Source organism: Anguilla anguilla, chromosome 9 (genome assembly GCF_013347855.1).
Source record: "Anguilla anguilla isolate fAngAng1 chromosome 9, fAngAng1.pri, whole genome shotgun sequence".
NCBI lineage: Eukaryota > Metazoa > Chordata > Actinopteri > Anguilliformes > Anguillidae > Anguilla > Anguilla anguilla.
The window spans coordinates 13,613,107-13,634,320 of record NC_049209.1 but is presented as its reverse complement, the minus strand read 5'-3'; the positions used below and the strand labels follow the sequence as shown (position 1 = coordinate 13,634,320).

Sequence of the window (21,214 nt, the reverse complement as noted above, 5' to 3'; positions counted from 1 at the left end):
TAATGGAAAATTTCAAGGATCTACCGAAATAAGTCACACAGAAGCGTTTATCGATTTTCTGAGAAATAACTCCGGTGATGCTTTCATTTTACCAGCATATACGTTAAGTAGATCGTTTGATGTAAACCGAATAGCAGCATACCCTGCTATAGTGTAGTTATAATACTTGTTAGCTAAGTACAAGAGTCTTACCTTCTCGTCCCTATGGGATACAATGCAGGGCAGCAGCTTATGCTGCCATCAAATTAATATGCTCCACCTTGGCAAAATCCCTTCGTATGTGAAAACCAAACCAGTTACAAGCGAGAAGAAGACTGTTCAGAGAAAAATGCACATTTCAAACGACGATACTTCGGTCAGAGTAGCATTGTGAAAGAAAGCAGCCTGCCGGTAATGATGCTGACATCAGAGAACTGCTTAAGGGAGCTCACGTTGCCTTTTCTATCAATTCTACAGGCTACACTTGTTAAATGGTCCTGTCTATAGTTGTAGAATTATCTTATACATCCACTATCAGCACGTAATTCGTATATTGATATGATTTTTCAATTAAGATAATTAATTGGCTATTCTCAAAAAATAATAAACCTCCCTTGTTTATATCTGAGAAGGCAAGTCCAGGCTATATCTTCGATGTTAGCGACCGTGGATTCATAGTTCAGGTAGCCTAGGTGCCCAGTTTACGAATTCAAAGAATGAATGTAAGCGCATTTAAAAGCTTTTCAAATAGAAAGCAACGTTTTCATTCTGTTGTGGATTGAAGCTTGAGTCTCAAACTACTTGCTTTAATAAAAGTCCTCCTTCACTTGGGTGGGGAATCAGAATTAGCAAGGCAACCTACCCAAACCAAACTTTAAAAATATGATTTAAATCGTTCTAATTTTATGGCTACTTGTGCACTAAGTAGCTAGACTATTGACTGTCTCTGCAGAACAAAGCACACAGTTTACACAAAGTAACATGTGTGTCATGTTGGACATAAAAAGATGACATTAGAATGTTCTTAACATTTGAAAGCTGACATACTGTCTGCAAGCGAAATGGTTCGCTTGCAGGCAATAAATGTGAGGGATTTTATTGTTTTAGACATAGGAGAACTGGGCTAACAGCCATTCTTCCTTTTTAAAAATCATGGGCAGCTTAGAAATGTTTTCCTGAATTTTTAAAAGTAAATCGCTTGCTAGAGTATTTTACATTTTGAAAAATTGCAAGTTCATTGGAATGGTAATATGGCGTCACAAAAATATATATATTTAAAATAAACAATTAAATATTATACAGGATTTAAAAGCTTTATTCAGATTTTTTTAAATCTGTACCCAGACTGTGCATAAAATCCAAACAGATATTGCTTTAGGAAAGGTAGGAATAATCAGCATTTCATAGGCCTAATCTATTTTTAAGAATCAATTTACTCTCAGACCATAATAGCATTTCTTAAACATGACTTTCTGTCATTGATTTCCCACCAGACAATTCATCTTCTTACAGTGATTATGGCCATAAATTAATATAAAATAAATGTAATATATTATTATTGAATTCAACTGAGCAAAAAAGTGAGTTTGTTTTTGGAGTATATGGTCAGATGAATGTTCAAAGGTTCATAGGACACATTAACATCATATTTATATCTGACATTCCTTAAATATTATTTTTTTAATCATATTGCATTTAGCCTTGAGCTCCTTCTGGAAGTTACAGTACAACATGCCCCAGCTGCACAATGATGTCAAACACACACCATGTAACAGTGCACATAAAAATTGACTCACCCAAGAGATAGAAGAGAAACTATTTCTTCATTTTAAAAATCCATAAAATAAGAATAAAGTTATTGCAAATAAAGCCAATATATTATTATTCAGTTCAACTGAGCAAAAAAGTGAGTTTGTTTTTGGGGTGTATGGTCAGATGAATGTTCAAAATTATTAAAACATTTATTGTTGGGTTTTCAAAACATTGAAGAAATCAAATGAAATTTTAATTATATAGCGCACTTTAAAAATAATTTGTTGCACTACGTTTCACAGTACACCTCGGATTATACCGCCACAAAACGAGCCAAAAACAACAGTGGCATGGAGAGAGGTGGCAGCCCAAATCCTATAAATGTACAGAGCAGTACAAACAGAATAGTCCGGATACAAAAAGGTCACCACTGCATTTACATGACAGTCAGATATGAAATATCAAAATTCAACTCACTGTAAGTAGCAGTAAGATAAATAGACAGCACATATACTATATATGTATGGCTCTGGACTGGTGGAGGTCCCCTTTTAAGTCACTTTGGCATTGCAGGGTGGGAGGGGAGGTTGCTTGGGGGTGGCAGTTGTGGAAGGGCGGAGGGGGGTGCCTTCCTTCATACAGATGGGGCCCTAGGTGATCGCCTATGTCGCCAATGCCTACAATGATCTCTGTTCACTTCTTTCTAGTGACATCAACTTTACCTATTAGCCTAGCAAGTGCCAGTCAGGAGTTGACGTTCAAAGGTTCAAGTTGCTCAGACAAACTCCCAGTGGCCCTGGTGGCCCGGGGAGTTAAGAATATCACATAGCAGTCAGATTAAGTTTATCACAGTTGTCACACACAATAACACTCTAACATATGCCTGAAATAATATTAATATCTTAATAGCAGAAATGACAAACAGAACACTGGACTATCAATATATATTTTTAAAAACTCCACCCACTGGTAAAGTCGAGGTCCAGGTTGTCCCTCTTGCCAGCACTCAGAAAACAGCTATTTTTTCCCTTCTAAATCTCAATAGAATAACACCAGATGTTGTGGACCAAAGCAGGATTTACTGTACATTATTTATGGGATGAAACATTGAAGCCTCATGTACCTGCACTGAATTATGAAATATAATTGTGTATTCATGGGTACTGGATGATAGGACACATTAACATCATATTTATATCTGACATTCCTTAAATATTATTTTCTTAATTGTATTGCTTTTAGCCTTGAGCTCCTTCTGGAAGTTACAGTACAACATGCCCCAGCTGCACAATGATGTCAAACACACACCATGTAACAATGCACATAAAAATGGACTCACTCAAGATATAGAAGAGAAACTATTTCTTTATTTTTAAAATCCATAAAATAAGAATTAAGTTAATGCAAATAAAGCCACGTTCTTTAGAGACATAACAAGTGTAGAGCCACTTATTCGTTGGACTACAAAGTGAACATTTAAATAAATCAAGTCAAAATTAGTCAAGAATAGGTATAGAACAGAAAGCTACTCAGTGGCCAACAATAGAGGATTGTGGTTGTACTGGGCAGCTCCCAGGTGTGAATGTGTATGAGTGTGAAGCAGGGCGTTCCTGCAAAAGAGCATCCATGCTCAGCGAACCTATCCTGGGTAAATAAAGGTTAAAAATAAAAACACATCTGAAAGTCTTTGTTTTTTCTGTAAGTTAGCATCTTATTTAGGCCTTGGAAACAAGTGGCCTCATTTATCAATATTTTTGTGAAGCCATGTGTAAATATAAGCATAATCGTAAACTAACAATTCCAAACACGTGTAGACACAGTGTTTTTCATATCAATATGCGTTTGTTAATAAATACCAAAATCAGAGCTTTGATTAGCATAAATTGACACCCCTAAAATACTATATAAGCCAGGAGTTTGGGAGTCATTTGCAGGCCATTTAAAGAGATAGCCTTGAAAATACAAAAGATAAAAACACTCATCGGAGTGTTGAAGTGCTGTTAAGGGAAGTACAAGACAAAAACATATTTTATTCAGCAGTATGAGCATAGTATAGTATAGTGTCCAGGCATTTCTTCTTAATGATGTTCCAACAGTTAATTTTTTGATAGCCTTAAGTTTGGCCTATGACTGTTTTTTTTTTTTCATATTTCTCAGTCTCATATGGCTTCCTAGACTTTCATTGGCAAAACTCTGATCCTTATGCTGACAAACACCAACACCAGACTCCAAAAGCAATAAAAATCCTAGAATAAAGACAGCATACTGAAAGCTCTCTTACACTTGTACTAAAGAATGTTTTCTTTTATTTGACTTTCCAGAATTCTTGACTTGTAATCAAACAATTCAAATGTGGTTCAACTGCATTCTTTCGCTTTTATTCTTAGCATTTATGAACAGGTCTGTTTCATACATTTTGGTTTCACCGTGTAGAAACTACAGCACTTTTTATACATATCCCCCCATTTCAGAGCACCATAATATTTGGGACAAATTGTTTCAAATGTGCATCTAATCAATGCCAAAATGTCAGGTACCGCTCAGCGCTACTCACTGTATATGTATGTGTGTATCTTAGATTCCATCTGTTGTTCAATGACAGGGAGGATATATCTTGGCTTTCCATTATATTTCAGTCACATTGCAAGTATTTTCTGGGTCTGTAGATCCCCAATTTGTCTACAGAACCCCAAAAGGGGCGACATAGCTCAGGAGGTAAGTCGGTAGTCGGAGGGTTGCCTGTTCAATCCCCCGCCCTGGGCATGTCCAAGTGTTCCTGAGCAAGACACCTAACCCCTAATTTCTCCCAACGAGCTGATTGGTACCTTGCATGGCAGCCTTTCACTGTTTGAGTAGGTGTGTGAGTGTGTGTGAATGGGTGAATGAAAGGCATCAATTGTAAAGTGCTTTGGATAAAAGCACTATATAAATGCAGTCCATTTACCAATTTGCAAAGAATAGTGTTAGCAACAACTTAGAGTGAGAACCTGGCACTGAGACTGATGCTGAGGTGACCCTGAAAACCATGTGCTGAGTGTCAGATCAGGCATATCACCAGCATGCTGTTCATGCCCTCAGTGACCTTATTCTGAGAGAAGACAGTGATGAAGAGGCAAACTCAGAGAGAGATGGACACAGCAAGAACAAGAAAGAGAGGGTCGGTCACCTAGGGTTAAAAAAGAGAGGTTTGACACCTGCAGAGATGAGAAAATAAAATATGAAAAGCACATTTTGCGGTAGACGCAGCAAGCCAGAGTGTCTTTCCTGCCATTGGACAACGGGAGTGCTGAAGAGCCACTGAGCCCCGGGTCACAGAGGGGCGGGGCTGACAGATGGGACTCGTGCAAGCCGAGCAGGATGGGATCATCACTCAACGAGCCGAGAACCTGCGGTGGAGAAGTACACCACCCAACAAGGTCAGGAACTTGTACTGAAAAACCTCTGTGCTAGCGAACCTCTCCCAGATGTGCTATACATGAATATAATATGAATCTTGACACCGCTGCATCACTTATTAATAGTAAGAAAGGGCATACTCCTTCATCCAGGCACTTAATTGAAGTGAAGATCCGCAGCGTATGATTGCAGGAGAGCTCTGATATGCTATGGTGCATACAGACACTCACGTGGAGAAACTACTGTAGCTGTATCAAGACTTCAGGAGATGTGTGGCCTCCACTGTGCCCAGAGAGCTGCTGTCCTTGCAAGTGGGGATGAATCTAGAAATTATTTGTGTAAATAGGAGAAACAAAAATAGGAGAAACCTCTGCCTGTGCACACACACATGCATACATACCGTATGCACCCCACCTCTAGGGGCTCCCAGGACCCACCAGTGCCCAGGAAAGCTTTCCCTGTTATACCCCTAGCTACACCCCTTGCAGGACAGAAACCCTGTGGCAGTACACAACAGAGAGGAGACAAATAGGCCAACTTTATCATTTTAAATAAATATTAGTAACAAATACAATTTGGGTTAGCATACAAAACAAATAAGTCTATCCATTTATCTGAAAGCCAAAACTAAAGCCTAATACAAAAGCACAGCTTACCTGAGGAATTCTCTGTGTCTGAATTCAGTCTGCTGTGCTGAGCATGAGGTGGCAGTGGAATATACCAATTTTCCTGCAGGACTCAACACATGATTGAAAGTGAATTGGTCAGGGTCAGGAATTGTGGTTGAAAGTGGTTGTTAGTGCGATATGTAAGGAAAAACAGAAGAGCAATTCTTCCTCAGGTGACTGAGATAGTCACTGCAGGACATGATCAGACCGTGTCAGCAAGAACAGTCCTTCGACAACTACATAGAGACAGATATTATAGTAGGGTTGCAGTGCATAAACCCCTCATTACAAAGACAAGTGTACAGTTCAGTGGTGTAAAAACCATAGGCACTGGTTAACATAGATGTGGAAAAAAGTGATATGGGCAGCTGTGTCATCCTTCACCGTATCCTCAACAGGTGGGCGAGTGCATGTGTGCTGTACACCAAGAGAACGGTACAGGCCTGAATGCATGACCCCTACAGTGAGGGGGTACAGTAGCTTCATTATGCTGTGGGGGGTGTTTTCTTGCCATGGTTTGGGTCCACTTGTCCGCTTAGAGGGAAGGGTCACTGCAAATCAATAGAGGGTATGCACATGATGTCACAATAAGTGGAAGTCACTGAGGTTACATTAAATCCACTGAGTGGCAGAAGACTATGAGTGGCAGTGTTAGCGTTCAACTTGAATGCTGTGAAAACAAAAAACACATCTAAAATGGGAAAGAGCTGTTGTGCGATTGACTGTACAAATAGATTCAACAAGAAATCGGAGCTATCTTTTTTAGAAGCAAATGGATTGCTGCAATTCCCAGAAACAACTGGAATCCAGGCACCGAAACGTGGATTTGCGGTTGTCATTTTGTGTCAGGTGTGTTGGATGTTAAAAAACATCCATGATGATGAGCCTTGTGTTCTACAAACAAATGGGGGATGGTTAGATAGTATTAGCTAGCCAAGCATACAAATTATTAAGGTATTATTTTACCCAAAAATCCAACATACCTGACACAAAATAACAACCACAAATCCACGTTTCGGTGCCTGGATTCGAGTTGTTTCTGCGAATAGCAGCGATGAATTTGCTTCTCTTTTCTTTAGCTTTCGGCAGTCTGTAAAAAGAGAGCTCCGATTTCTTGTTGAATGTCCATGGACCACTGGTTCTTTGGTAAGTTGTAAGGATCACTGTCGTGTCCAACTGCCTTTAATTTAAGCAGATAATCATTTACTCCCGGTTTTGCAGTTTCCTCTACTAAATGTTTTGCCACTCAGTCCCGACTGAGGGGGCGTATTCCAGTGGGAAAGTGACGTCAATGCAGACCCTCTATATAAAGTTCTTCTGAGTGATCACCTTCATCCTGTGATGAAACATTTCTATCGTGGTGGGAGTGGTCTCTTCCAGGATGACCATGCCCCCATCCACGGGGCACGAGGGGTCACTGAATGGTTTGATACTTGTAGGATCTAAGAGTTCTGGTGGCTCATGGTGGCCCAACACCATACTAAGACACTTTATGTTGGTTTTTCCTTGAATTTGTCATCCGTCCGTCTGTATATGTATATAAGTATATTAATATGAATATATATTATACATTTAATGTGGACTGATAATAGACAAATACAATCTGCTTAAAATAAATAATTGTACTTCTTCTTGTCAATATTGAACGCATCATTAAAACCTTCACAGTCTAGGTTGGAAAACGTATGTGAACCTAATGACTTCTCCAAAAGCTAATTGGAGTCCAGTGTTCCAATCAATGAGGTGAGATTGGAGGTGTGAGATGGAGGTGCCCTGCCCTATAAAAAAGGCACACAAAGGTTGGTTATTGACAGAGCCTGCTCTTCTCAAGAAACATTTGTTTATGAGGACACCATGGAGGAAACCGCTGCTCTCCAAAAAAACATTGCTGCATATCTAAAAAGACCACGTTGCTTCTGGGACAATGTTCTACGGATGGATGAGACAAAAGATAAACATTTTTGGAGAAATGCACAATGCACTGCTCACCAACACCAAGATCTCGTCCCAGCTGTCAAGCAACAATGGTTTAAACAGAAGAAAATTCACATTTTGGAATGGCCAAGTCAGAGCTCAGACCTTAACCCAATTGAAATGTTGGGGCATGACCTGAAGAGGGCGGTTCATGCAAGAAATCTGAAAAACATCAATGAACTGAAACAGTTTTGTTAAGAGAAATAAAATTCCTCCTAACCATTGTACAAGTCTGAGTGATACCTACAGAAAACTTATGGTGGAGGTTATTGCTGCTAAAGAGGTCCTATCAGTTACTATATGCAAGGGCTCACATACTTTTTCCAGCCTGAATTGTGATGTTTTGATAATATGTTCAATAAAGACAATAAAGAAAAGTGCAATTGATTGTGTGTTACAGTATTAGTTTAAGCAGAATGTGGTTGTCTATTATTGTGACTTACATCAGCGGTTCCCAACATTTTTCCTTCCACGGCACACTTTCCAAATTTATAGAATCTCATGGCACACCACTCCCAAAAGCATAAAAAATAAACACCCTGCAGCCCCCCTCCACATATTACAACAGTAGGCCTAAATGTTCCTTTGGGGTTTTAATGAAGCAATCTGCATTTTAATTACATTTATTTTGGCTTTTGTGAATGAGATTTGTTCATTTAAGTTTTTTTTTAATTCATTTGAACATTAAATTTTTTTTTAAAGGATTTTGCACACGGCACACCTGACCTAGCCTGACGGCACACCCCAGTGCCGTGGCACACCGGTGACGGGAAACGCTGACTTGAGACCCAACTCATTAAATTCGGTCTGAAGATCAGACACAATTTAATGAGTAGTTAGTGCCAAAATGCAGGTAATATGAAAGGGTTCACAAACTTTTCCTTGCAACTATATATATATATATATATATATATATATATATTAGCTCTGCATTTGTATATATACAGGAGTGGCAAGTATGCCACCCACCAAGTTACGACTTGGCGAGGCATGTCCCATACCTATGTAGCACTTTTCAGAGTTTCCCACAGAAATAACTACCACAACCACAGACTCTCAGCCCTTAAGCCATTAACCTCTTAAGTCACGACCGGCCTATATTCGGAGTGGGGTTATTTGCATTCCATTTTTTTGTGGTGAAATTTTCGATCAGTCTGGTCACACAATACAGCATTTAAAAGTGTTAAAATCTTTTTGTGTTATTGTAGGTAGAAATGGAAAAAAAATGTTTGTGCTTAGTTATTCAATATATGTGCATATATTAAGTGAAATCTTCTCTACCTAAAGTTTTTTTTTTTTAAACCTCAGGTGGCCTAATACTTTTGCCCTCTACTGTTTATATCCATTATATAGTGACTGGTGTTGTGATGGATGGGTGTGAATAAAGGAATGAAGACTCTTCAGCAGTTAACTTTTGTTGCATCATCCAATTTCCATGCTTGATTAACTTAACTGACAGATATTATACCGGGGTCAACCAACCCACCATGCAGTCATAAAAAAACTGCTCTCAGAAGCAAATCTTGTTCCACCTGGCTTCACATGTAGTGCACAAAATATATGTGGCATGAATTATATTGCCCAAAACCAACTTAAAATTAACAGTGCCGTTTTTAATCTATAAAACTCAGGGGGAAATGATGTTTTCAACTGTTAGTTATTCAGCTATATAAGCTATGACTGCAACGAGGCCAAAACACTGGTATCAGACATTTTACATCCTGAAAGTATTCACAATATCCTGAAATACTTAAAAAAATATAATAACTTGAAGACCACTTTAGGTTAAAATTATGAAATGTCTCCATCTAGTGGACATAGTAAAATCATTCCGCTAAAACAACTGTGATAACTCGAAGAAAAAAGGATTCATATCCCTTCTACTAGCTCTGCAGCAGTTCATCCATTCAGATTCCATTGTCTTTGTGATGAGACTTACATCACTTAAACATTGCCTATTAGGCTTTGCAACAAGGGAAAACTTATTTCACTCTATTACTTCAAAGTAAGTCTGAGGTAAAGGTTTTGGTGGGGAAAAAAACCCCAGACCAACAGGCCTTTCCTGGAAATGGGCCACGGGAAAAAAGACCAACCCCTCAGTGTCAGCATGCAGCCAAAAAAACGTCATCCCAGCAGTGAACCAGCCAAACCCTCAACCCAGTCTTCAGCAGATAGCCTGACAGAGCACAGCAAGTTCAAATCAAAATTTGAGTGTGTCAAGACAAGAATCATTGTGTTTGACCAAAATATATAGATTATTTCATTCCTCTATATATATATATATATATATGTCTTTTAAAATAGTTTTTTAAATAAATGTACAAATCTTGCTTGTACACACACACGTGGATGAACAGGATCTCTAAAATTGAATTAAAACTTTCTGGGAAATGACCTACAGCACAAATTGTGCAGTTGCTTATCATTGATCCTTTATCTGAACTCAGTTGCACCCAATCCCTTTACATCTGCTGTCACAATGCCAAGTTCCAAGCCTTTGTATCACGAAAGTTAAATCCATTCCCCATTCCATGCATTGCAATGCTGGTGATGTTTGTACAACTGCAAGTCAGAGTTACATATGCCAGGAGCATGGAACTTGGCATTCATTCACAACTATTTCAAAGTGATTTGTGATTGCACTTCATGATCAATATGCACACCAGCTTAGTTCTCCTGAGAAGCAAATTCCATTTTGATTTAATTGTATTTAATGTGATAGTAGAACCATTCCATGAAATTTCTTCTCTTTCCTCTACATAGAAAACCTTAGTTCACTTCAGGAATGAACATTAAATAATTTTTTCTCCAGTGGAAAGAGAAGCCATTTCATGGAAATTTAAAACTACCACACTAAATACAATCAAATCAAATAGAATTCACACACACACACACAGACACACACACACACACACACAGACACACGCATACACACATACAGTGCGCTCCAAAATTATAGTAATGACATAGTGAAATTTGTTATTTTTGCTATATACTTAAGGCATTTGGATTTGAGATTTTAAAAATTCCGCTGAGACTGAAGTACTGACAATCGGCATTTATTTAATGGTATTTACATGCGTATGTTACCATTTCATAGAAACAGCTATTTTTGTGTTGAGTACCCCCATTTTCAGCATTGTATAAGTTAACGAATGAGGCCTTCCTTTCGCAGTCTATATGGAAGATGTATCAGCTGGCCATCTGGTCATTGCAGTTACCCTGACAGAAATTGGTATTGCAGGCAAATGCGCATAAACAGTTCATGTCATACCTTTCTGTTCACTTCTTTCAGGTGACCAGGCATGACTCTCCCAAAGTCCCACAGCCATACTATGGGAGCCCCAGGGATACCCCAGGGATCCACCCTGAGCCCCCTCCTGTTTTACCTGTACACTGAATCTCTTGGTTTAATAATGGCTTCCTGTGGCTTATTCTGCCACTTCAATGCTGATAGAACTCCAAACCAGTCAGCTGTTCTTCTCCTAACCATCAATGGATGAACATACTGACTCATGCATCATAATATTTAAAGTTGAATGATGAGCCAAAATCTCAGACACAATCATGGATTGCAACAGTTTGTTGTACTGTTTGATATCAAATCCAGTAGTTTTTGCTTCAGTTTGTGTGTGAACAGTGTATTATCAACGTGTGATGCAAGATGTAGCCATGAGAAAAAAGATATATAAGAAAATAAAAATAAATTCTGGTCCACTCCTGGAATTCATTGATGCATTGATTATGGTGTCTCTCAAATATGTTTGGAAGCCTCTTCTGAAATATCTGTGTTTCCACTACTAGCATGATGGATTTCAATCATAAAATCAACTTCATATGTGTATTAATGCAATGTAATGTGTAGAGAAAAAAAACACTTAATTTTCCCCAAACTTCATTCTTTATTCTTCTCATTTAATTTTACACGCACACATCTGATTGGCACACATCAGGTTCAGTAATCAGCATTATTGGCATTCGTTTATTTATCTACACTGGCAAGGACAAGGGGTGATGTGTGACAAATAATTAATGCCTTACATACCATCATACTATCTTTATACCACATTTAACCTGAGTTACCTCTAAATCTTTTGACAACATAGTACAAAATGTACCCTTACTGTACATATCCCTTTCATGTTATGGTGTAGTAGTATAATATATCTATCGACATCCATGGAACTCACCGATTTTCAAGTCATAGCAATTCTATATGTGAATCCATAATAGGTTTAGGTTAAAAATAACCCAAATCCATTGGCACTCTAGATAAAAGTATAACACTTAGACTGAAACACGTTTTGGATTCCATCAGCTTATTTTATCAAACTATGAGTTACCTTCTGAAACTCGTAGATGCTACTTTCTGGAGCACACCAATTCCTTATTATTTTGGTCACCATTTGATTTGGATTTAGGTCTTTGTTTTCTTTTTTCCCTTATTTCTGTTGGCAACATTATTTTATATTCAAACAAAGTGAAATGGTGTTGACGAAATCTAATTTGATGATTCATTAACAGAGGGGGCAAAGACTACTTTGCCAGTATTTGCAAATACACCAAATCCATTTGATAACAGGAAAAATGGCTGCATTTGCACAATGAGGGAGTTAGCAATTTCATGTGGAGGAGCAATTATTTTCCATGCACAGATATCAGTAGAACAAAATATGAAAGGACAGTAGTCACCTAAACTAAAGGAATTTAAATAGAATAAATACAATGTTGTATTCTACATACTGTCCATGTGCACTGCAAAAAGAATAATATAATCAATTCTTAAATTATCAATATTTTTCAATGTTTGCTTTTACTGTATTACTATACAGTGCCATTCTGGATTCTACTTAAGGGATATTATATATTGTGTTTAATATAGATTCCACAACTCTCGGTACTCAAATGACTTAATGAAAACCACATCCTGATGACAACATATTAGTAGCATTCTCACTCATGTATGATATGATACCATCTTACAATACCATTATTTATTATAGGATGGCACAATAAAATGCTTACATTATGAACAAAACAAAGAAATGGAGGAGTCTCATTGCATAACATTAGGTTTCCATTAGGTACTAACTCATAACAGTAGGCAGAAGTGAGAGGTTTTATGGCAAAGGTATAGACAGCATGGGTCACAGGGGGTATGGGGGGGCAGTGGGCTGTCTGTCAGGAAGAGAGCAGGTGGAAAACAATCAGACCGCCAGTCAGGAGGGCTGCAGCTATCGTTTTTGTGTGACAACTGTTTTGTTTCATCAGTAATTCTATAATCCAATGGGACGTCCATACATCCTCTTGGCATGGTTCTGCACAGCATGGAAAGGTGGGGATGGGGCCAGGGGACGGGGAGGGGTGGAGCAGAGTGTGACGCACTAGGACACTTTGACTTTGTTCTTTTCCTGAGCGTTGACATGCTGCTGTCTGCTCTCCTCCCTCTCGGGCCTCTCCTCGTTCTGCCGGGCGATGAGGAGTCGGCAGGTCAGCAGGATCCCGAAGACCAGGGCGTGGGCGTAGCGCTTCAGGGGGTCGCCCACCAGCTGGTGGAAGAAGAGGACTGCCAGCATGACCAGCAGCAGAAGGAAGTTGGCCACGTCCTTGGGCCGCCCAGGCACCAGAGTCAGCACCACGCCGCAGCCAAGCTCCAGCGTGCCAATGATCTTGCGCAGAAGCACCGAGGTGATGCCCATCTTCTTCAGGCCCGGCAGAGCCTTGGCATAGCTCTTGTACGCTCGTTTCTGCAAAGCAGTTGAAATGGCATTTGCAAGGGAAGTACAGACTGAAACAGATGTCAGGAAATTCAAATGTACCAAGAATGCTTACCTAGGATATTTGTTGCACTGCATATTTAAACAATAAAGAAGAACCCACAGGGATCTTGTCTTTTGTAGATCCTTGCATAATCATTCAATCTACCTATTAAAATTGATGCTCATGTGCAGTAATAATCAACAAAAAACTTAGCGCCAAACTCAAGCCCTTCTCCATAAGATAGTATGCCAGAAGACCTATAGTCATGTGGCTGGATTTACATTAGTGCAATTGTTGGTTTAAATGCATTTAAATATCCCTGACCACATCATAAATTTGTCTGAATGTGATAATAACCCAGTTTAAACAAAGGAGACAGAGGCATCTGGTATTCATCCTGGACTCACTACAGTGAAATTTGTTAATTTCACTAAAACTGTCTGTTTCAAACCACTTCACAATCATGAGGTACATCTGGTCCCATGGAGGAACTCCACATATGGCTACATTCGTGGATTTGTCAGATGCCTCTATTTATAGCAAGGCATTTTCCAGGCCACACTTAATAAACCCTGTTTTGACAAAGCACTTGCATCCATCTTATTACCTTTCAGTATTCATTAAAAAGCTTAACATTTTGAAATAGTAAGTTGCATTGCAGCTCACAATATGAATCCATATGTCTCTTCGAAATATTTATATCTGCATATTTTTTTACATCAATTTACAGTCACAACCATTCGCAGTAATGTCAAACACTGGACTATTATTTTGTATGCATATTTTCATATTAATGCTGTGACATTTAGTTATGTCCCGCTTAATACCAGAAATCATATCTTGGATTTCCCCAGTTGAACTCAAACAAACAGCTTTGTTCATGAACTTTATCAGTTATTTGAAATCCTACATTTTTAGATACTGGTTCGCCGGAACAATTTACCAAAGAATAAACTGCTATCAAACCTATTAATCAAGCCAATGAATTACATGATGTAGCACTAATTTACAACCTGATCATGTCTATGCCCTGGACGCTGAGCCGTCGCGCTCTCATGAAGGGGATGAGCATCAGCACCGGCAGGTGCAAATGGAAATAGCTGGAAACAGCCGCCATTGCTAAAGCAGGATATAACTCTTTTTAGGACTTGGGATATTACGTAAAGCCTAACCTTCATTCGCACTTTTGTCTGATGAATGAATTTACATTTTGATCTGGGGTGTCTTAAAATAAAAACCAATGGGCTAAATGAGATTGCTCCATTATAAACTGTTTCCATTTTACAGTATTTTGCAATACGTTTCACAAAATCAGATTCACGCATTTAGTTCATTTCGATCATTTAGATGTAAATCTAAGGTTACGACTGTTACGCATTCCTGTGTCTGCGGTTGTCGAGGGACCCAAATGTAGTCTACAAATTAACAGAAAAAAAATCTATCCTTATACTTTACAGAATTAACGCCTTGCTGAAACACACAATTGTGTCATGTTTCGTATTTATGGATACGTATAGGCAAATCTGTAGCAACCGACCCTATGCAAAATGCATGCGCATCCTTGAAACAATGGTTCATTTTCACACAAAGGGATGCTACACACGTGTGCATAATCATGCTCTTACCATTTCGCTGTATGCATCTTTGCTTAGTCTTGGTGTGAGCTTAATAGTACCCATGAAGACGAAAAACAGACCAAGAGCGAAGGAAAGAGCGACAATTGTTATTGTCCTTGGTGATGCCATCTTCTGCGGTCTCGAGTAGCCTAGCTTCTGCTGCCCGGCCGAATACTCACACGCGACTGAGAAACGGAGCCGGATTGGTAGAGACAAAAAAACTCTGACGTAGTGTCCGCCACTGGGTGCACATGCAAGCCTTCATGAATTTAACATCGCCCTCCTTTGCATTTTTAGATTTTTACTCATGATGAAACAAAATATAAACTAGAAACTGTACACTTCGCCATTAAGACTCCAATTAAATTAATTAAAAAGATTATATATTGAATTAAACCATTTGCCTTAGTATACTTTTATATTTGATCTTAGCTGTTGGTTGGTAATGATGCCCTTCAGCTATTTAAATCAAATCTTAAAATGAGATACAACTTGTGTTGGAAATTCTGAGTGGCTGACAGACATGCCAAGTGTCAAACGCCTCAGACGAAAAAACATTACGCAGGACTATGCAGTGAAACTCTTTCCTCTGTGGATGACTACACCATACATCTGTATTTCCTTCACAAAGGATTTTTAACAAAAATAGCACCTTCACAAACTCTTTTTTTTTTTACCATGTTTTACACAAATATTTTAAAACTATTGTCAGTCAATACCAATCACCTTTCTCACAGTGAGTCTTCACCTATTTGGCAACCTTCTGTAATTACTTATACTTATAAGAACTATAATATAAAATTCAGGAGATGAAACAACTAAACCGTATGGTGATAAATTAACTGGCTTAAGTGATGGCAGTGTCCTACACAAAATGTATTAAGGGATGATTTAGCCATCTTCTCTTTGTACTTGTGTTGCTGTTGATGCTCTAACAGCAACACAAATGGCTCCAGAGGGAAAGAAAAAACAAGAAAAAAAAGAAAAGAACATGCCCACAAAACAAATTACCACTGTATATTACTAAGTTTAAGAGCTAAAAAGAACAGAGAAATTTACCAAGTCCAGGAAATGTGTGGCTGTTTATTATTTATAAAGTAAATTCTGACTGTGAGAGCTTGGCAGAAGAGGTGTGAGTGAGTGTTTTCCATTTAAGTGGAGCTGGACTGAAATGACAGAAGCCTTTCATTCTAAATATGGCCCTGACATTCATATGTCACAACCTTAAACATGCATACATATCTGACCAACAACTCTTGTGGTTAACTGTGATGCAAGTGCACAGCTGCAAGTTGGCATATCCAGCTAAAGCAAAACCTTTGTATGCAGCGTATCACACTATGGCTCAGAACGTAATCCTGACCATGCTAAGGCAAGCTGTGGCTAGCAGCCTCACAGAGTGGCATATAATTGACCAGTGTTTGCGCAGAGAGACAGTATTTGACTGACAGTGTATTCAGTGCATGCATGCCAATTTTCTGCTGTGGTCTTTGATGCATCTCTTCAGACTGTACCTGGATTAACTGTCACTACTCTGCAGGGTACTTCCAAACTAGAATCGCTCTTATCGCATGTATCCTTCTATATTAATCCTCTGGCACTTTCATGTTACACTTGTATCTTCATCCAGCATATTGAGCCTGTATGGTCATCTTGATGTTGTAAATATGTCTCATCTTGTCATCATGCCTCATTCTAGTTTGACTTGTCTAAACTTTCTGTCCTAGCCAATGCTTACTGGGTAAACTGGACTTGATGTTCATGGCTATGGATAACTGTTACATAAAGAGTATTGCACCTCATCAGACCTGTGTTTTGTAGTTGTCCAATGACCTTTGGTATGCACTTATTGTACGTTGCTTTGAATAAAGGCACTTGCCAAATAAACGAAAACAGATATTGCAGTCATCTTCTTCATGAACATAAAATCTGAGCTAATAAATACTGTCATCTTGTCTCACCCGGGTAATTTTGTGGCAACAAATGGAGATAGCAACACAAAAAGTGATTATAATTGGAGGTGGGTTACAATAACAGCTATCAATATTACCATTGTCGGATGACTTGACTGTTCATCCAATCATCCTGGACAGTTGTAAATCTGTCTGAATGGCCAGCAAGCAAGCATGTACCATTTTAGCTTTTTGTGTTTCCTGGGTCCATTTTAGAAATGATTTCCAAAATGCAATTTTTGCAAGTTATGGGGGATTTTGTGCAAAAGTTGATGTGTTCAGTTGCAGAGAACACCATAGGCTTTCAGCTCTTAATTCTTAATATACACTGTCCATCTGATACAGACAGGATATTAAAGATAGGGTTCCTTTTGTTCTTTCAACATCAGATGAATGCTTAATTCTAGTCAATGGCTTACTTTATGTTCATATTTGAGATCAATGATCAGTGAAAAATATTGAAGTAATGCACTGAACATTGAACATACCAACTCTATTAAATACCCTGGGCTGGTATAATTAATAAGTGGTTGAAAAAAACAAATATAAGTGATATAATTTTGTTTTAATATCAAATCATGAAAACACCATTAATCCTGTGGTGCCAAAAGGCTCATTTTCAAATTGAAGTCCATTCAAAACTATTAATTTACTAAATATTAATTTATAAATATTTACTTATTTTGTATTGCACTTTTCATAAGCATGGTTATAATGTGCTTCACATTTCGATACAACAAGATCAAAGAGATTGTTGAAAGTTAAGCTTAAAAAGAACAGATTAAAACAAATGTCTGATTCATTTACCTGGTTCTAGATTAAATGATGTTGTGGGACTCTCCCACAGGTACATCCAGCATTGCTCCCACTTTTTACTTCCTCACGCAAGTTCTGGAATCAAAGTGACAGTTTCATTTATATTTATCAGAATCAAAACACTTCATAACAATGTAAAAGGAACTTCCTTTGGTACAAAGCAGTGGCATGACAATACATGGCACAGTTCTGCATACATACAACTTCACATATAGTGGAGGGGACACAAGACATACATTGGACAGAGACTATACATAGACTTGATAGGTCAGAAAGAAATCATAAGAAATAGGTAACTTGGTTGTCTATGAATATGACAGAAGTAGCCAGGATCAGGTGCCATATTGGCCCATTATTCTAGGGGTAAAGATGATGTCACCAGGTAAAACAAAAAGACATTGTAGTGAAATTATACAGTGCAGTGCTTATATAATAATCTGAGAAAAAGCCCTAGAAAAAACCCTTGCTATGAGCTGTTAACAAGAAGAAAAGACACTGGACCAAGAATGATTGGAAAAAGTCAGATACACATCCTTTTAGACCAGCAGATGATAGTTGCCGTTTCACTGTATTCAGGGAAACTGGTTTGCTTCTAGGTGCATTGAGTTCTCCTGTAGTTGTGGTGCAGTTTTGTGATGGTTTATTTTTGTAGACAACACAAGATATGGATCTTCTTCCCCTTGATCTTCCCAGTCTTCTCATGTTAACATTACTGCCCATGAGCTGGACCCGTCTGAGTGTGTACTGAACACTGCACCTGGAAATCTTAAGCTTCTTTCTCCGGGAATAATATGTTTACTTGGCTCTGCACATCAAAGCCTAACTCCTTCTTTGCCATATTTCTTGCAACTTTAGTTCCTATTTTACTTACACTACAAGTGAATGGTATTAGACTATGTGTGCTTTTTTTAAAAACTTAAAGTAGATAAGATTTCAGTTTATTTCTCTACCCCTTCACCTCCCTCCCACCCCTCCACCACCCACTTTGCAAAAATGATAGGATAGACTTCTAATAATTTGTTTAATTGTAATTAAAGCCAAAGGAGGCTATTTTGAGGAAAGTCATGGTGAAGATTATTTTTAAGTAAAACTCATCTTTTTACTCCTATTCCTCCACTCTCTCTCACCAACTGCTTGCACAACATTAAAACCTGGATGACTCACAACTTTCTACATCTCAACAGTAACAAGACCTTGTTTTGGCTCAAAATCGGTTTTGTCCTAAACTCCTCTCTTCTACATCCCCATTGACAATGTCTCTTTCCCTGTTTCTGCTCAAGTCAAGAGCCCTAATGTCGGACGGAGTGTGGCACAGTGGGTAAGGAACTGCGCTTGTAACAGAAAGGTCGCAGGTTCGATTCCCGGGTAAGGACACTGCCGTTGTACCCTTGAGCAAGGTACTTAACCTGCATTGCTTCAGTATATATCCAGCTGTATAAATGGATACAATGTAAAGTGCTATGTAAAAAGTTGTGTAAGTCGCTCTGGATAAGAGCGTCTGCTAAATGCCTGTAATGTAATGTAATGTCCTTCTTGACTCTCCATTGACCCGCACATTTAAAAAATCACCAAAACTGCCTTTTTCCACCTCTGAAACATCCACCTACAGTATCTCTCTGACCTTCTTCTGGACTACTCACCCTCCTGCTCTCTTCGCACCTCCTCTTCTGGCCTACTCACCATCCCCTCCTCATGCCTCTCCTCACCTGATAATTGGGCATTTAGCTGTGCTGCACCAAAACCTCCTCCTCACACTTTCTCCTCTAACACACTTTTTTTGTTCAAAAAACACCACAAGGCCCTCTTATTTAGACAAGCGTACATGGAAGAGATTTAACCATACACATACGCACACATGCATACATTATCTTTTTCTTTCTTTTAACTAACAATTTTTACATTGTATTTTCCAATAATTATTGTATGGCTTAAAATATTTTTGTTTATTACTTATTTATATCTATTTCATTTTTTATTATCCTTTTAAAAAATGTTTTAATCTTCTCTGTGTCGTGTTTAGTGTTCTCTGTACTCTGTGTCTTATCCTGATTTCCCTGTAAAGTGACCTTGGGCGTCCTGAAAGGCATTTTTTTTTTATGTATTATTATTATTATCATTATTATTATTATTGTTGTTGTTGTTATTGTTCTTGTTGTAAGTAGAAATTTAAAACAATGTTTGTGCTTTTGTTTGACATACAAAAATTTGGCCGTTCACGAAAACAATCAACACGACTGAGTTGTGTGGTGGTTCTTAAGCTATTATATGCATAGGCTTATAATCAGATCATAATCAGCATATTAACCAAAACACATCAATCTGTCTTTCAAGAAAAAGGGATGAGAGACATGTTTAGCCAGATGATGTTTTTAATTCAACATGTTTTAAACTTAAGAATGATGATATGTACAGTAGTAGATTTGCAGGCCTAACATGTTATGCCTATCTTGCATACATTTAACAATTATGTTCATACAATCATACTAATTGGGATTCATGTCGATAAATATGAGTGGACAGGACGGTGAGCCTGAGCAACCATTCTCAATGTGACAACCATTTCTTTTCACTTTTGTGACTGGTAGCCAATATTCCTTTTTTTATTTCAATCCCAACCTTGTTAATGAAGTAATATGTTTCACCGGGTTGTCTCCGTTCGAAAAGCCTTCCTGAAACAACACGATAAGAACGCACGGGGCGAAGTATCTAAGATGCGCTTTTAGTAGTCCATCTTCGGAACATTGTAGTTTCACCACGGTAGACGCACGTCAATAACATACGCCGTCGCATAATTACGTAGTCTAGTGTACGTGCAGTCGGATTCTCTTAGCACCTCGGTTGTCTTTTCCTAAGTCTTTATGAATTCTCCTTCACACTTTTCCTTAACCTCGTGACGTTTTCCATCGAGGTCAAGGAAAAGTGGTTCGGAAAAGACAGGACGTATTTTTTTTTTACTATTCGGACGCAGCCCAAGTTTTCAGGGAGTCCCCTACGGTTCCATTCGTATCGTTTTGTATACGGAAGTGCTGGGCTTTGTTGCGATGACGTCATTAAAACGAAGTCCACGAGTTCAGTGGTCCACGCCGATGAAGGCCGCCTGCTTGCAGTGTGCTCCTGGATGCCAGCTATGCTTCCAGCTTTTGGGCACACCCCTATAAGTGGGCTGTGCTTTGAGCTTTTGGGCACACCCCTATAAGTGGGCTGTGCTCATAGCTTTTGGGCACACCCCGATAAGTATGACCCAACTCTTCACTCTGAGCTATTCGGTGTACCCCCTGTAAGTAGGGCGCACTGACCAAGC

The 21,214-nt window shown here is 38.6% G+C and overlaps 2 protein-coding genes across 2 annotated transcripts in view; both read right to left on the bottom strand.

Annotated features, from left to right (window-relative positions):
- Window positions 1–396, bottom strand: part of LOC118235212 (dystrophin-related protein 2-like) — a 77,572-nt gene extending 77,176 nt beyond the window's left edge. Inside the window, exon 1 of the mRNA XM_035432357.1 lies at window positions 193–396. The gene's annotated coding sequence lies outside the window, so the exon portion shown is untranslated. The remainder of the gene's footprint in view (window positions 1–192) is intronic.
- An 11,255-nt stretch (window positions 397–11,651) lies between these two features.
- LOC118235153 (transmembrane protein 35A-like) lies at window positions 11,652–15,358 on the bottom strand. The gene is made up of 2 exons (XM_035432209.1): window positions 15,155–15,358; window positions 11,652–13,516 (listed from the first exon to the last, which is right to left on the bottom strand). The coding sequence occupies exons 1-2, from the start codon at window positions 15,272–15,274 to the stop codon at window positions 13,154–13,156; spliced, it is 483 nt and encodes a 160-aa protein (XP_035288100.1). The 5' UTR covers window positions 15,275–15,358; the 3' UTR covers window positions 11,652–13,153.
- Between the last annotated feature and the right edge of the window lie 5,856 nt (window positions 15,359–21,214).

What these genes read in the sequence shown, in the direction of transcription:
- LOC118235153 (XM_035432209.1), bottom strand. Translation starts at nt 15,274, where the DNA reads ATGGCATCACCAAGGACAATAACAATTGTCGCTCTTTCCTTCGCTCTT. An exon ending in AAGATGCATACAGCGAAATG is followed by an intron (nt 13,517 to 15,154) that starts GTAAGAGCATGA and finishes ACTGCTTTGCAG; the next exon opens with AAACGAGCGTACAAGAGCTA.